Source organism: Coffea eugenioides, chromosome 5, assembly GCF_003713205.1.
Source record: "Coffea eugenioides isolate CCC68of chromosome 5, Ceug_1.0, whole genome shotgun sequence".
Taxonomy (NCBI): domain Eukaryota; kingdom Viridiplantae; phylum Streptophyta; class Magnoliopsida; order Gentianales; family Rubiaceae; genus Coffea; species Coffea eugenioides.
This window is the reverse complement of record NC_040039.1, coordinates 44,282,073-44,300,207: the sequence shown is the minus strand read 5'-3', so window position 1 is coordinate 44,300,207 and position 18,135 is coordinate 44,282,073. Positions and strand designations below refer to the sequence as shown.

Sequence of the window (18,135 nt, the reverse complement as noted above, 5' to 3'; positions counted from 1 at the left end):
CCATTTTCCCATTTTTGTCCCTCTAAGTAACACATTTTAGTGTTATTTAATGGTTGCTTAGGAAGATTGTTATAAAGTGAACTGAAAAATTACCTAAAAACCCAACTTATATCGACTACCTTGTATCTTTTATAACAAAATATTCTTTCAAAAAGACCTAAAATTTACGCCCCTTCATCTTAAATTTTCAATTATCCATCAGTCATGCATCAAACTTACGTATGTATAAATTTTCTATCCTTCAATCGAGATTAATCCAAGCGGTATTGGGTCTTTGGGCCATTGGTCTTTCGTCCATTTCTTCTCATCCAAGACATTTCCAAGCTTCCGTTTGTGCACCCCATCCAAGTACTGGCCCAAGGAAAAAATATACGACGAATGGGATGGCATTGGACCTAAATGTTCAGTATCTTCAGTTAGACTTTGGTAAGAGCCTCAGGAAGCCCAGGCGGTGGCCGATACCCCATAGTAGCAAATCAAGAGAATTCGTGAAAAGTAAAGAATGAGAAACAAGAACAAATTGCGAGTGCGTAGGCATCCGTATTGGTCGATGGTTGTTCAGTCCCCTCTAGATTCTCCTTAAATCTCTTTAGATCCTCTATTCTCCTAATATAGAGTAAATGTAAATATATCGTATCCGAAAAAAAAAAAAAAAAAAAAAGAACAAATTGCATGACACACAAGTGTAAGTTCACCTACGTGGGGAGTAGAGGTGGAGCCAAACGGAGCTGAGGGTGGGCAATTGTCCCAACATTCCCTGCCTCCCAATTTTGAGAAATTCTGAAATTCTCTTTTCTATCTATATTATTTCCTTTAAAATTTCTTAATGTCTCTTTCTTATTTACATTGGCCTCCCCTAATAAATTTTTTTAAAAAAACTTGATTCTTACGCTTCGAAATAATGTTGGATTTAATTACGATTAGTTATGGATGTATATCCAATAATAAACTGTTTCGACATTTCTAAACTACCACTATGTTATAGCACAACTTAGTTGTCAAAATATAATTCACATAACGAAAAAAATTATGTTTAACATAAGAGTCTTTTGATTGTAAATTTACTGTGATTATATTTGATGTAGTGCCGAAAATTGAACTCCTTGACTTTAGAATTTTAACTCCGCCACTGTTTGGGAGGATACAATCAATTTCTCCTTTCATTTTTTAACTCAATGCACTTGAAATATTTTCAATCTTTGTCACTAAATTACGGACCAAAACAAAAAAAAACTAGCATCATTCCATTTGAAGCAAGAAAAAACTGGTCAATTGGTGTGGAATTCAAACATCTCATCTTAATTTGAGAGTCATTATAAAAATTAGTATGCTTTTTTTTATTTTGAAGGTTCATTTCATTAAACTAGTGGGATGGTACGCTCCAAAGAGTTACGTGCATTTAACAAAATATAAATCCAATTGTTAAAATTTATGTACATCTTATAATTTGAACTATATATATATATATATAGCCAATTAAAACCCGTAAAACTTTTCAGAAACCATTCCAATGTAACACTTCTTACCCTGAATTCCATTTTATTAGCATCTTAGTGAAAAGGCCAACAAAATTAGTAATCTAACCACTAAACATATAAATGAAAAAAAAAAAGGTAGTCTCATAAAGTACGAGGAAAAAGTGATGCTATAAGTAGGGCGCCGGCTGAGGCAGTGACACGGCTTGTCTGTTAAGGGACGCGTATGGGTACGCGTGTCCCAGTCTCATGCTTTGGTTGATACGCTGTCGGTTGATATTAATTGCAGGGCAGCCAAGAAAGAACCGTGTTGCTTGCTTTAAAAAAAATAATAAATTTTCTTATCGTACTTAAATTACGAGTAAATCTATTGATAGAGAGTGTATATACTATTATTATCTGTGAATTCATGATATATGTGTAAAAATTAAATTTTATATAATTATAATTTGAATTATCTAAAACTGATAATATATCAGTATAGTGAAAATTAATCCCTCAAATTATATACTTATAAGTTATGGCTTATGATTTGAAATATGCATCTTCACAATTATTATGTCTTGTTTGGAAAATTATTTTTCACCAAAAAAATTTTATATATTTTAATTATTTTTTTATCTCATATATATCAAATTGTTACAATATATTCTCTACAAAACTCCAGAAAATTATAATCCAAATAGGAATTTAAATATTTCTTTCAAATTAATTATATTTTTTAAAAAAAAATTAACACCTGAATCTTCTAAATGACACCCGTTAACCAAATTAAAAGTAAATAATAAAAAAAATAGCTGCGTTGACTAGATTTTGCGGAGACGGCTCCGTGATCGCACATTCCACGAACCCGCAAGAGCCTCCCAACAACAACACAGTCGGCGGATTTTAACAATTTTCTAGGAAGGAAATACTCCATCCCTTTTTTTATAACTGACGTTTAAGAAAAGGGAGGGAGTAAGAGACTAGCGTACGCCGCTTTAAGGAATTCATTACAGCCTCTTAGTACCGCATTATCCTATTGGCGACTACTTTACGGTTGTTATTGCCTCTATGCTCTTCGGTGACTTTAACGCCCCTTATCTATTATTGCACAAGGAGTCCTTGTCTCTGGTTGTTAGCAGCGCATAGTGGTAATGTTTTTAGGCGAATTAACGCGTTTGGTCGTTGTTCGAATCAAACATTTTAATTGAACCAACATTTTATATTCGCTGAACAATCAAAAACAAAATTCGAGTTTACTTTGATCAGCGGTAAAGGTAAAATTTATAGGTAAGTTACTCATTTTTGTTTTAAATTGAATTCGATAAATAAACAAGTTAAATTTAAATACAATCTCAAACTGATTTAATTAAACATACCAACTCTGAACCTTGAGTGTTCAGTTTTATTAGGTTTCCTTAGCAACCTAATGGTCCATTGGCACCGGCCAACTCTACATTTTTAATCCTAGTTGATTAACCTTAAAAGACATCAACCAAAACCTAGTATCAGGACATGATTGAGGTTGATTAGGGTTGCATTCTCTAGTGTATTAAGGGCTGATGCGGTGTACGATTTGAGGAGATAAAGAGTGAAGGACTGACCTCTCATGTTAAATTGCAGTGATTGCACTCCAGCTATGAGTAATTGAAGATAAATCCCTTCATAAGAGATGACATGAAAATTTTTGCGCATAAAAATGTGATCATTGAAATTTCATTAACAAGTATAAAAATTATAAAGAAGAGAGATTTCTATAAGCCTCACGCATTTTAATTTGAAGAAAAAAGGTTAATTGTTTTTTCAAGTGTTGCAGTAATTTTGCTAGGTCACTTGTTATTGCTTCATGAAATGTTAACTATAAAACGGAGAAAATTTGAACCTATGTTTTTATTCGACATAGCAAATTGAAAACCGTTGTTTGGACAGCAATTTTTTCGTGAACACATTTTTCAATCACTTTTTTACCTCACATATATCAAATCGTTATAATAATTTTTCTACAACAAATTTAGAAAAGTGCAATCCAAACACAATAGTATTAATACAAATACAAAATCATGTACAAAAGCCAATTTTTCAATCCCTTTGAACACCACAACCTGTCAATGTTCTTTCACTCTAACCCTAAAACAAGAAACAATGAAAAACCTAAAGGTGCAAAAATCCAATTATGGACGTATTGACGGCCTTGTAAGTAAATTTGCAAACTTTGAACCAGTCATTGCCTTCCATTTTGGGCCCCCACCCTAATCCGTTATATCCTCTTTGTTGTGTGCTACAAACAACTACACGATACATAGCTGTGTTGCATCAAAGCCAAATTCGGCCGCCACCGTTTTGATTATCCTGTTCCAGCTCATTATTTATTCATCTTTTTATATTCCCTGATACTAGATGGACTGAAATTATTTTTTTTTAAAAAAAGTGCCCTTCCAAAACCAGTTGATCCCTGACAGCAAACAAAGGAAAGAAAAGTAGTAATAAACTATGCATTAGCGTAAAGACGGGCATTATACAATGCCATAATTACGGCCGTCCAAATTTGCTGAAAGCCGGCACATCAACGTCTCTACTGCTGCCCCACTAACAGATCTGCCGCGTGCCACGTTGCCCTTTCTCATATAACCACCTTTACATTATATTTATATTCAATTTCTGTCACATCATCCCATACCACCCTCACAAGAATATACTCAAGGACAGTTTTGATTGCTATTTTAAAAGTTTTTTTATTAAAATAAATATTTTGTAATGATTTGATGTATGTAAAATAAAAAAATATAAAAAAATATGTTCATAAAAAATATAAAAAAATTTTTACCAAAAAATTGCAATCCAAACAATATGTAAATAATCAATCTACTTCTTTTTTTTATTTTTTTTCTTTTGAAATCACCAATCAACTTACTTGGTACTTGATTTAACATCTAATTCAAAGAAATTGTCCCAAATTAATTTTGAAAATCAATACTTGTTGATGTCATAAGTTGATTTGAGTTCAACTTAATGATTCGGAAAACAAAAGTTCATGTATACTTATTATTACTCGATGATGTAAGTTACTTGATATTCGACTCAATTCACATTCAATTTTTATAAGTTAGTCAATTTAACATGTTTTTAATATTAACAGTCTTAGTTCGTTTTAAATTTGACTTAATGAAAAAATGATAAAATTAAGAATTTTGCAGCTGGATCATCTTTTCGTTCTAGAATTACATCCAATTCTAAAATTATATGTATAAATCAAACAACTCGAGAATTTTTTTTTTTTTTTGAGTTTAGGTCAAAAGGCCAAAAACAACTATACTTTTGTTCAATCGTATTAAAATTTATGTAAGCTCATAAAACGCAAAAAAAAAAATTTTGCTTGTAAAGAGTCCATTTTTTTTATCTATATATTTCCGTTCCATACGTACTACGTAAAGGATACCTTTTCATTATTATTCAATTACTGTCACATCAACTAATGTCCCCACACAGAAACACACACTCATCACTGGGGCGGCGGCCCCCCAGTCAAATCCCTCGTTGACTGCCTCCCCACCCAAATCCTCCCTCGCTCGACCCCAGCTTTATATAAGCCAGCTCCCCCTCCGCTCCCTTATTTCTGCATCCTATACTTTCTCCTCCACTTATTTTTTTTGGTTTCACGCCCTTGAATCCTTGAAGCACTAAACTTTTTGTTTTTCAGACAGAAAATATTTTCCGATCACAATGGCTATGAAGGAGAAGTCTAAAGACGTTAAACCCTCCACCGGAAAAGCTAACGCCGTCAAGGAAGTTCACTTCAGAGGTGTGAGAAAGAGGCCATGGGGCCGTTACGCGCCGAAATCCGCGACCCCGGCAAGAAGAGCCGGGTTTGGTTGGGCACCTTCGATACGGCGGAGGAGGCGGCGAGGGCCTACGACGCCGCCGCCAGAGATTTCCGCGGGCCGAAAGCTAAAACCAACTTCCCTTCGCCGTCGGAGATTCAGAGCCCGAGTAACAGTAGCACCGTGGAGTCATCTAGTGGCGATGGACCAACTCACGCGCCAGTTGAGCTTGACCTCACGCGCCGCCTTGGCGTAGCAGCTGGCAGTGAAATCCCTATACTTCATCATCCACAAGCTATGGCCGTCTTGCCAAATGGTCAGCCGGTTGTGTTTTTTCAGCCGATGGCTCTGAACCGGGCCGATTATCCTTACCGGTTTGGACCTGTGGCGATGGATTATGCTAACGTGGTTGGCCGTGGTCGTGGTGGCGGTGCTGTTCATAGTGATTCAGACACCTCCTCCGTCGTCGACGATAATATAAGCGACGGCGACAACATGAAGAGAGGAGGGGGGCTTGATCTTGATCTTAATTTTCCACCACCTGTGGAAGCTTGAAGAGAAGGTTGATGAGATGACTATCAAGTAATATTTTCAAAGTGAGAGAAGAGGGACTAACGGTTCATTTTTTGTATATATAGGATGGTAAATCAGTCTAATTTGGAGTTTTTTTTTCCCCAATTCCACGAAAAAAAAAAAAGAAAAAAAAAGGAAGATTGGAGTTGTCTCTTTTTTTTTTTTTTTTTGCAGCCAAGAGGAATTTTGTTGAAATTCCTTGGAGTTGTTTCTCCAATTGTAGTATCATGATTAATGATCTAATGAAAGATTAAGTTAGATTCCGCGTTAATCATCCAATTGTTATCTTTTCCATATTGCTTCTTTTTCTTTCCCCTGAAATTTTGTTCCAACATGAACATACTAGTAGTATTTAATTTTGTCAATTGGATTTTCATCAATCAGTTACCAGTAACGAGGGAAAAAGGTTTCCATCTTTTTCTGCTTGGGCCATTGGGTGGGGATAGGTGGGGGAATTTTATTTTAGGTGCCTAAATGGGGGTCATGGGGACAATTCAAGCCATCACCAGAAAAGGAAAATGTTAGCAAGACTTCAACAAGTAGCAGCAACCAGCAGCACGTTTATGTTTTCAGTACACTGTCAAGTTTTCATTCATTCTCGTAGGATTTGTCTAACAATTTCAAGTGAAAGATCTTGAAAAAACGAAGAAATTAAATTGCGAAATAGTTATTAACTAAAGGATTTGAGTTGAGAACATGGATTATTCATAATTATGTGCTACCATTGTTAGACTATACGTTACCATTCAGTACCATCCAGTACCATTAGCTTATTATACCAACGCAATAATATTAACCTCGGGGCTTTGGTCTGGTGGTGGTAGCATGGTTATAGGTGAGTACCACTGGTACGAATCGAATCTTCGATGAAATAATTCACAAGCCAATTTTCGATAAAACAATCCACACGACTTGAATCAGATTGGTGTGAGACACGTTTTCGATAAAACAATCCACACGACTTGAATCAGATTGGTGTGAGACACGTGTGGACTAGTCTAGTGATTCAAGATATCACACGTAATCATATGATAATAGTTTGGATACAAAACTTATTCCAAATAATATTTCGCTTGTATCATAAACACATTTTCCAACTCACCTTTTTATATTCCCAACCACCTTTTTATCTCACATACATCACATCACAAAAAAGTGCTACAGTAATTATTCCAAATAATATTTCAAATAATACCCTATCCAAACAAACCCATTAATATTAACTACTAAGGTTAATTAATATAAGAGAATTGCCTTGTTCATGGACCATATTCTTGAATTGGATGATTGAGCAACTTGTATAATCCGCTTTTATTGCATGGACGCCTAACTATTCTTTAATAACAAAAGTTATTAACTAAAGGAGTAGTTTAATCCACCTCTCTCTTTATCTTAAATTCACAATTGGTTCCACTCTCAGTAGTGATGGTATTATTTATCAATGCTAATAGTACACTTTATTCTTTTTTAAAGCAGGAAATAGGCGAGATTTAAGAAAAGAGAATTTGAATATAAAATTTCTAAATCTTGATGCATTTTTTTTGGTAAAAAATATCACACATTGATATTATTAACGTATTAGGAGTGTAGATTTAAACGGCAAAAGTGTAGATTTAACTTAACCCTGATCTAATTAAAGTATTATTTATTTGCACAACACTCTCCAAGCTCATCACGACATGTATGCTTAATGGGGGTAAACCGCAAGGTTGAAAAAAAAAACGTCGACGGCAAAGTATGAACAAATTCTCAAATATTCCTTGTATCACTTGATGAGTTGAATAGTCAAAAAGGCCAACAATAGAAAGAATTGATATTAAATATTAATATTGGGCCGTGGGTCTGTCGAGGCTTTCGTTGTAGCTACCGACGGCTGTGGAGAGACAGGATGCTCAAGCGACAACGCAACTTAGCAATAGCCATCGTGGGTCCCCACAAGCTACGTATCCCGTGTTGACGGGGTAAATGTCTTGTCTTAGATCGCCGGCACGTGTACTTCTTTGCCGTCCACCGCCTTTTTATTTTCTTTTTCCTTTTTTTTTGTGGGGTTCATCTGTGTGTTTCACAACTTTGTGCTTCATTTAATCTTTTTCTTTTCTCGTTTTGTTTCTACGATTTTGATCTTTCATGTTTTGTAAAATAAAAGTTTTCTTTGGATTGTTGAATTATTTCATATAATTTTTCGCTTGTATCATAAACACATTTTTCAACCTATCTTTTTATATTTTTAATTAACTTATTATCTCACATAAATCACATCACAAAAAGTATTATAATAATTATTTTCAATAATATTTCAAATAATTCTCTATCCAAACACAGTATTTTTATTTCTGATTTACTCGTTAGTGTATTTGAATAGTAGATTTTTTGAAATTATATATTTTTTAATATGATGTATGTAAAATAAAAAATATACTAATGATATAAGCAAATAAAATTTGAAAATAATCCTCCATCCAAACAATTAATTTGATGTGGCGTATGTGAAATAAAAAAATGATTAAAAAATATGTTCTTCATACAAGCAAATAAATTTTTCCAAATAATTCACTATCCAAACAAATCTAATATTATAGTTTGAAAAAACTTATACTAATTTACCATCATCTTCGAGCCCGTTTGAACTACATTTTCTGAATAATTTTTGGATAAAATAATTACTATATCACTTTTTAAAGATGTAATGCATGTGATATAAAAAATAATTAAAAATTGTGTAAATTTAATTTTAAAAAGTTTTAGAAAATTACAATCCAAGGCCCTTTTTGGAGGACAACTTCTTGGTAATTACTAATTAGGACTAAGCATAAGCGTGTAAGAGCGGGAGGGGACAGCGGCGAGGTGGGGCCCAACAGTTGGACTTGCGCAGTCGCTACTCGCTACGGATTGTTTGGGTGCCGGTCATTTCGGCGGGGCCCGATTGGTGCGTCGGCGGAATTTGTGGACTAGATTTGATATGTAGAGGAAATCATGGGCATTAGCCTGGGGGACCCATGCTTGATGATATGATACTGGTTTTTTTTGACTCTCGAGGCTTCGGTGGATGGAGCCAAGAAGGTACCACTCGAAAGCTTTGACCGCTTCCTGATCCTGTGGGAACATGGGAAGTTCGAACCTCTCATTTCACATGTGGGATGGTGTCAAGGCACCTCATATTTGTATAATTGCTAATATCTGAATATCTGATACAGCTTTTTTAGCATTTTTTTTAAAGATAGAATAGGTTAAATTATATAAATATTATCGATAAAAAAATCTCTAATTTCACAAGTTTGGATGAAAGAACTTTTCAAGAGAACCTAAAAACACGCTTGCTATACCCAAATGGTAATGTAAAAAATGTTTGGATGCGTTTGGATCGAAAGATTTGAGTTCGAGGAAGGATTTCAATTGAAAGCATTTGAAATGAATAAAATTTTGAATGCAATTGTTCGGTTATAATTTTTCATATGGTGACTTGAATTTTAATTTAAGACTAATTTGGGATAGAAAAAAGGAAATACAGAAAGTTTGGGGGTTGAATATAGAATTTCCTCTTTTTTTTTTTCGCTTTCTTCCTAGCACGAAGCATATAAAAGCCACCGCTGCTGGTCGTGCCACAAAAGCAAAAAGGTTACCGCTGCATCGGTTCCGCTCCTGTTACAGTGGTGACCGTCAGCAGGATGACGTCAATTCTCTCTGATGAAAACGCTCCAAGGGTCCTCAAATCAGGACGCGCTGTGGGGCACGTGGCGATCGTCTAGAACAGTATAATACTTTATAAACAAGTTATAAGTATTCGTTAATACATAATGTTTGGATAGCACAAATATCTCAAATAATATTTCGCTTGCATCATAAACATATTTTTCAATCCATCTTTTTACATCCCTAATTACCTTTTTATCTCACATACATCACATCATAAAAAGTGCTACAGTAATTATTCTAAATAATATTTCAAATAATACTCTATCCAAACAAACTCGCGCATTATAAATATTTTATTATTATTTATGTGAATCTCGTATATATTAATTATGTGTCTTTGTTATGAAATTTTATAAATAATTCATGTAAATTTATAAAATATTTAAAAGTATTATTGCATCGCTTCGAACGGTTACGTTCGTACTCCAAATCTCTCAAATCAAATCTTTACTTCAAAATAAAGGAACTCTGATCCATTAATCGTATACTTCATAAACTATTTTTCAGTTGCATCCAATGAATAGGACTATTCATCAGTTGGTAATCAACAATCAATTTTGCTATTTTTTTCAATAAGGTCAACAGCCAATTACCATTCAAACTTTTTTTTTTTGATAAATGGATAATAGTAATTAGATTTCGGTCAGGTAGTCTTTATTTGTCCAATTAGATCAAGAAATTCTATCATGATCCAAATCAATTACTTGATAAACCTATTAGTGCTCGACTAATAAAAACGCCCAAAATAAGACAATGAAGCCACTTGATTCGACATCTAATATAAGCTAAATAAGATTGTGGAGTCTTTATTTGCCCAATTAATGCTAGTATTTCATTGATTAAAAAATCAACTATTAGGATTATCAAGTAGTAGTTAATTGTGCCCCCGCAGGGTAGCTCGGACGGTGCGCTCCCCCTCTTTAGGGTATGGCCACTTACCTGGCAACCAGGATTCGAGTCCCGTGGCTTACATCTTCGATGTGGAGTGGGGCCTCCTCTCCCGGAACACAGGGGAATTAGTCGGGCCCCGTAAGGATTGATCCGGACACCTCCTGTGTCGACAAAAAAAAAAAAAAAAAAAGAGTAGTACTCCCTCTGTCCCACTTTGATAGTCCTGTATTCCTTTTTCATCTGTCCCAAATTGTAGTCCACTTTCCAATTGAAAAATGTAGTTGTATTTTAATTTTTCTAAAATACCCTTATTCAATGTAAGTAGTTGTTACTATAAACCTACCCCATTTAATGAGAATTGATTCTTTTTTTACCATCAATTCAAGTTTCCATAAAGTTGTACCATATTTAATGTGAGGGTATTTCAGAAAAATAGCAATCTAAATTTACTTTTTCAACAAAGTTAACTACTTTTTCTTAAATTGTGTGAAAAAAGAAACGGGACTATCAAAGTGTGACGGAGGAAGTAGTTAATTGATTCGGCAGTGATAAAATTTTTCTAAATGGGACAAAATGAATACTACATCAAAACCCGTGTGGCGCCCTCGGGGGCGGGGTGGGTGAGGACTGAGGATTACGGTGCTCCAGGCCGCCGATGACAGTCCCGTGACGCACGTTAGTGATTAAACAACTACGTGTCAAAAATCTAGACACAGGTGTCGGTAATCATTTCAATACTACTACTATTTCCTTACATTTTTGAACAAGTCTATCGCGTGGGCCACTGCCCCCTTCCTGGGTGGCTACTAGGAAATTGCACCTTTGTTCGCCACGTCTCACGTGAATCAGAAAGGGCACCTTGCACTAGCAGCTCAGCTAGAAATAGAATAGAATGAAACCCACAGGTCACAATAGAACGCACTACGTAGTAGATTATTTTGGCGGCGGCGGCGGCGGCGGCGGCGGCTTGTAAAATATGCGTAATTGATTAATAAAGACTCAGCCACTAGGCCTATCAGTCTTGGTGGGTAGGAGGTAAAGAAATTCTATCATTGCCATTTTATGTGACAAATTTTCTTCGATGGAGTTTCTATTCACATAGAGTCTCTCTTCCCTTTTCCCTAAAATAGGTTATAGAAATTTTATCATTACGATAAAAAAAAAAATAATAAAGACTCTTTCATCATTTATGGGTTAAATTTAGAGATTAATTTTTCTTACATTGACAGTGTATGACAGTGTATACGTTGATATACTATCAGCATTAGATGAATGACAAATATGTAAAATTTGAATTTAAAATTCAACTTTTTCACGTATATCATGGATCCGACGGTGATAGTGTATATATTGTCAACGTACTCTAAATTTAGTGGTAAGAATTTAGGTCTCTAATAATACTATAGGGTTTTATTGGCTAATCATATGAAAAAAATTATTATTTTTTAAAAATAATTCAGGATGAAGTTCTATTTATCGTTTAATGACTCGTACTGAGAGATCTAGCGATCATAGATGAATAAAAATTACTGAACTTCTATAAACCACTTTAACTTCAATATGTATGTTACTAAGATGTCTTGTAGGTGTATAATACGGTGAGTTGAGCGTTTCAAATAGATTATGTATTTATGTGAGCCAAACTTATCTATGTTCTAGTCTTTTCAGACAACTTATCAATTTTCAAGCATTACTTTAGATTATAAAAATCCTATCGTTGTAAAAAAAAATAAAAACAAAAACACTACTTTATTATTTAATATCCGAATTATCTGGTAGTTACGCGATAGTGTTGCATGTATGCTAAGGCTACTCAAATATTTTGGAATAGCATTTGTCAAAGCAGAGACTCCTTCAAATTACAGACTTCATGATATTACATCATTATAATCATACAGAGCCAAGAAGTTGACATTACAAGCATCTTCAATGACAGGAAATTCACACATATTTTTGGCAGTGGTAACATGACAAGATACAATATAATAGGCTGCTTACCATCTTCATCCAATGAAGGACCAGCATAAAGATACCTACCTTTGAAGTCTCAAAATCCCAGCTATATGAAGGGGACAACTCGACATGAGTCACAGCCACCCTTCCTGTTGAAGAACACACAACAGAATCAGCCAACTTTCAATACAAAAGAAAGCCAAGATGTTGAGACCAAACTCCAAGAAACCAAATGAAGCAAAAACAAGCATCCAACGCTTCTTAAATACATAGTAGTAAACAGGATTTTGTAAGAGAAACTGCAGTAAAATAGACTGCCAAGCCTTTTGCTTCAGGCTGCAATGATTTGATGCGGAACAACTAATTAGCCAAACCAGTAAATACGCTCCAAGCATCAATGTAAATAGAAGGGCTGTGAAACAAACAGCCTTGTTCGCTCAAGAAATTTCCGCATATACATTTATGCATATTGCAGGTTTTGCTATTCATTTGTCCTGTTCCATCAACAAGTTCCTCCTAATTCCAGTTTAGAAACAAATATTTAGGAGTGTACTTCGAACCCTTGGCTAACATATATGATATTTGCTTCTTTCGCCTATCTATCAGCAAGTCTTACTTTCTGAGCTTCATGGGTATGTTTCTGGTCATTAACTGCTAGACTGAGGTCTACTAACTTTCTATGAATCTAATTCTCAATGCTTTCTTGCTTATAAAAAGTAATGCAGTACTTACAAATCCAGTTTTGGAGTCTTTTCTCCCACTGACTGTCCTAGACATTCATTTTGGCTCTGTTCTTTCAGGTGTGTTCAGTGTTAGAAGCATCCCATTGAAGAGGAGCCACCAATGAAACCTTTCACAATGTGCTGGACTAACCAGCCTTTGAATTGTGATTTTCTGTGTAAAAATTTTTACGTTTTTCGTGAACATATTTTTTGATTATCTTTTTATCTCACATATATTAAATTGATACAATATATTTTTTCTACAAAAACTCCTAAAAATAGCAATTCAAACGGGTCTAAATTCTTCAAAATGTATATACTTAACCACAAAATACTTAGCTAGGCACCTCACATTCTAACTAGTTTTCACAAAGAGAAAAGAAGAAGGAAGTCAAATGAGTAATGAAAATGGGTGAAATATCTAAGAGGACAAGTAAATATTCTTATCCATTTTTATGACTATCTAGTTTCTTTTATATAATTATATTTTAGTGGTCCATAAAGCTAATAAAGTAGGAAATAATAACACTGTCAAAAACAATCCAATGGTAGATTAAAAAAAAACTTCTAACAAAATCTAAAAAATTGGAATAAACTTGTAAGCTTAATTCTTTTCCCACCATAAAAGAAAAAAAATCCTAAACTTAAGTCATCATGAGCCTGAAAAAGTAAAAATGATCAAAATAATCTCGACCCGCCCAAAATCACCTTCTGGGTGGGCATGTGTACTGCCCATGGAGAGTGCCGTTGCATTTGAAAATCCAGAATAATAGAAAGGCTCCCAAATTGGCTGATGATCCAAGATGATGATGAGATTAAGAACTGTTGGAAATTTGAGTAGGAAGAAACAATTGCTGGAAGCACCTGCCGTCACCGCCGCCGCAGCCATCAATAGTAATATCCCCTCACAGTGTCAACCGTCCAACAACCATATTAAACTACTTGAAGAAGCCGTTTCCTCCAATTCACCTGAACAAGCACTAGAGACCCTTCAATGTCTCCTGCCGTTGCCGTCCCCTGCCTCCGTCTTCTATTGGAATACCCTCATCAAGAATACCGTGCTTCACGCTCAGGATTGCGTAAATGCACTACGCATATTCCGTCAAATGATGAGGCTTAGCTGGCAGCCCGATGGTTATACGTATCCGTATATTCTTAAGGCCTGCGGCGAGCTCTCGTGGTTTCATTGGGGCGGTTCTGTACATGGTATTGCTTTCCGGGATGGGTTTGTTTACTCCAATGTGTTTGTTGGTAATGCCCTTATAGCTATGTACGGTAGATGTGGACAGTTGGATGATGCTCGCCGGATGTTTGATGAAATGTCCCGGAGAGATGTTTTTGATGTTATCTCATGGAATTCGATTTCGGCTGCTTATTTGCAGAGTGGTGATGCTGAAAAGGTGCTGGAAATGTTTGCGTTAATGACTTCAAAAGTTGGTTTCTCCCAGCTGCGTGCTGATGTGGTTAGTTTGGTAAATGTATTACCTGCTTGTGCTTCGTTGAATGCGTTTGGTAGTGGTAAGGAAGTTCATGGACATGCTCTGCGGAGGGGTTTAATAGAGGATATATTTGTGGGGAATGCTTTGTTGGATATGTATGCAAAATGTGGATTTATGGATGAAGCAGAGAGAGTGTTTGAGCAAATGGAGGTGAAGGATGTCGTGACATGGAATGCCATGGTGACAGGGTACGCGCAGATTGGTAGATATGATGATGCTCTTGGTTTATTTGAGAAAATGCGTGGCGAGAAGATCCATATGAATGTTGTGACGTGGAGTGCTGTTATTGCAGGATATGCTCAGAGGGGTTTGGGTAAAGAGGCTCTTGATGTGTTTAGAGATATGATGAGAGCTTCAAACTCGGAGCCGAACGCTGTGACACTTGCTTCTGTCCTTTCGGGTTGTGCTGCATCTGGGGCATTAGATAAGGGGAGAGAAATTCATTGTTATTCAATAAAGAAAATGCTGAACTTAGATTGGAATGACCTGGAGGATGATTTGATGACTATTAATGGTTTGATTGATATGTATGCAAAATGCAGGTCCATCAATGTGGCAAGTAGGATGTTTGAGGCTGTAGGACAGAGTGATAGGAATGTAGTGACATGGACAGTGATGATTGGTGGCCATGCACAACATGGTGAAGCCAATGATGCATTAAATCTTTTTTCTGAGATGGCGAGTAATCAAAAGAAGCTTCTAGTACCAAATGCTTTTACTATATCTTGTGCCCTTGTGGCTTGTGCTCGTCTAAACGCACTGAGATTGGGTAGACAGATTCATGCTTATGTGTTAAGGAACCGCTTTGAGTCTGCAATGCTGTTTGTAGCCAATTGCTTGATAGACATGTATGCTAAATCTGGAGATGTCAATGCGGCTCGAGTTGTGTTTGACACCATGGGTCAGAGGAACATTATCTCATGGACGACGTTAATGACTGGATATGGAATGCATGGTTTTGGCAAGGAGGCCTTGCAAGTTTTTGATGGGATGAGGAGAGCTGGTCTGCCTGTAGATGGTGTGACATTTCTTGTGGTCCTATATGCTTGTAGCCATTCTGGAATGGTTGATCAGGGAATGAATTATTTCAACAGAATGAGCCAGGATTTTGGAGTTGCGCCAGGGGCAGAGCACTATGCTTGCATGGTCGACCTATTAGGCCGTGCTGGACGCTTGAATGAGGCTATGGACCTTATTGCAAAAATGCCTATGGAGCCAACTGCAGCAGTTTGGGTGGCATTGCTTGGGGCTTGTAGGACTCATGCAAAGGTGGAACTTGCTGAATATGCATCAAGCAAGTTGTCCGAATTGGAGTGTGAGAATGATGGGACATACACGCTTCTCTCAAACATATATGCCAATGCTGGGCGTTGGAAAGATGCGACCAAGATCAGATTTGTGATGAAACAGAAAGGTATAAAAAAGAGACCTGGCTGCAGTTGGGTTCAAGGAAAGAACGAGACTGCAACCTTTTATGTAGGGGACAGAACTCATGCAATGTCTGAGAAAATATATGACCTACTTGCAGACCTTATTGACCAGATTAAAATAATGGGTTATGTCCCTGAAACAAGCTTTGCGCTCCATGATGTAGATGATGAAGAAAAAGGGGATCTTCTTGTAGAACACAGTGAGAAATTGGCTCTTGCTTATGGCATTCTTACATCAGCACCTGGGCTGCCCATTAGGATCACAAAAAACTTGCGGGTTTGTGGGGATTGCCACACCGCTATGACATACATATCTAGGATTATTGAGCATGAAATTATTTTGAGGGATTCAAGTCGCTTCCACCATTTTAAGAATGGATCTTGCTCTTGCAAAGGCTACTGGTGAAGATAGCATATCCTTGATTGCCTACCGACCGAGATGCTTATCGCAAGAGAATGGCAAGATATAATTCAACCTGTGCATATGGATTTGTATCTGGTAACCTCTGCTGCTAACTCTCTCTCTCTCTCTCTAACACTGGAGGTAACTTCTGTCCCAAGGATGTCTGAACCATCTTACCATGGGCACGTCGAAATCACTTTGGAGAAAATGTTCCGTTTGCTTTAGACGGCCAGTTTTTTACCTGCTTCTTGAAGTAGCATGCAATTTTTGGGGAGTCCTGTCAAAAAAGAACTCCTGAGTCAGAAGCTGATTTTTGTGTGAAGTATGTTGATTGAAGTCATAGGATCTTCAGAATTCATTGATCCTTACAGCAGGGGCTATTTGAATAACTAGCGAAAGTTTTGTCTTCAGCAGTAGGAGCCTTATGTTGTCAGGTAACAGCCCTACTGGTCATCACCCCAATTCTTTCAAGTAGAGTTGGTTTGACATATCTCTCTCTCTCTCACACACACACACACTTGTGCTCTTTTTGGACGATATATTCCTCTATTTTGTACTAAAAAATTAATTAAAGAAGCGAATTTTGTCATTTATGTCCATTTGCTCCACCTCATTGTCGTTCAGATGATTATTGCATTCCATGAAATTATCATTTGCTGTTGAACCTACAGAATGGTCCAGAGTCGACTCAGATTTTGTTCAGAATAATCTCAACCACTTGCAAGATCTGTTGCACTGGCATCATCATCAGAGAGCCAAATTACAGCATCAATGAGATGAGGAGTTGGTTAGTGTCTTATGTTCATGATATCTTATTCTTGACACTATGTTGTTGTGTAGTCCTTGTGGCAGTTTGCTGATTAATTTAAATGACAAATGGCATCTTATCATGCTAGTTTGGTCATTTGGGCTTTTGCAATGTGCATTAGAGGCTTGGATGGTGTTTGGATAACGTGTGACCAAGTTGAAGTTCTTAAAAAATTGCTTCTTTGAGACTGTAACAGTATTTTGCATCACTTCAAATATCAACATTCTATGGAAGGCGGAATAAGACTGTAACAGTATTTTGCATCACTTCAAATATCAACATTCTATGGAAGGCGGAATAAGTGTTGCCAATTGTAGCTATGACGGTTGAACCATGATGAGTCACCCAGGAAAGGTGGCTTAATCACTCTGGACAACTCTTGGTTGCAATGTTTTGTGTATGAGTTTGTTTTCATGTATATTAAAGTTCTGAGGATATGTTACAAGTAGTTGAAGAGAAAAATTGGCAAGGATACTTGAAAATTATTTTTTCCCTTTGAAAGTTTAAGTAGTTTTCAAAAATATCCTTCATAAATTATGCTTTTCGTGCCCACAGAATTTTTCAAAACCTTTTCTTGACTCCAAAATTTGCATGTAACAAAGTTGCCCCCTAAATTACATTCTCTGGTTCCATCCATGCTTTTTAGTGGGACGATGGATCTGAATTGGGCATTGGAAGAAGAAGACTTATGTGTACCGTGGCCTAGGGATTGGTTGAGTTCAATTTTGTTAAAGAAGAAATTGATTGTGAAGATCTACTTTTTGCAAACGGTACTTTTTAATCCTGTCTTTACATTATGTCCTACTGCAGCTTGTATATATTCTATATATATTTTTTTAATTCTATTTCAGTTTTAAGGTGGATGGTTTTGTATAATATGTTGACATC

General features: G+C 36.2%; 2 protein-coding genes across 2 annotated transcripts; both read left to right on the top strand.

The window, feature by feature from the left end:
• Positions 1-5,063: 5,063 nt before the first annotated feature.
• Positions 5,064-6,119, top strand: LOC113770376 (ethylene-responsive transcription factor 4-like). The gene is given in 2 exon segments (XM_027314810.1): positions 5,064-5,283; positions 5,286-6,119. Coding segments are annotated over 2 exon segments (651 nt in total). The 5' UTR covers positions 5,064-5,177; the 3' UTR covers positions 5,831-6,119.
• Positions 6,120-13,855: 7,736 nt separating this feature from the next.
• On the top strand, positions 13,856-17,450 carry LOC113772240 (pentatricopeptide repeat-containing protein At5g16860-like). The gene is made up of 2 exons (XM_027316836.1): positions 13,856-16,873; positions 17,111-17,450. The coding sequence occupies exon 1, from the start codon at positions 13,911-13,913 to the stop codon at positions 16,440-16,442; it is 2,532 nt and encodes an 843-aa protein (XP_027172637.1). The 5' UTR covers positions 13,856-13,910; the 3' UTR covers positions 16,443-16,873; positions 17,111-17,450.
• Positions 17,451-18,135: the final 685 nt, after the last annotated feature.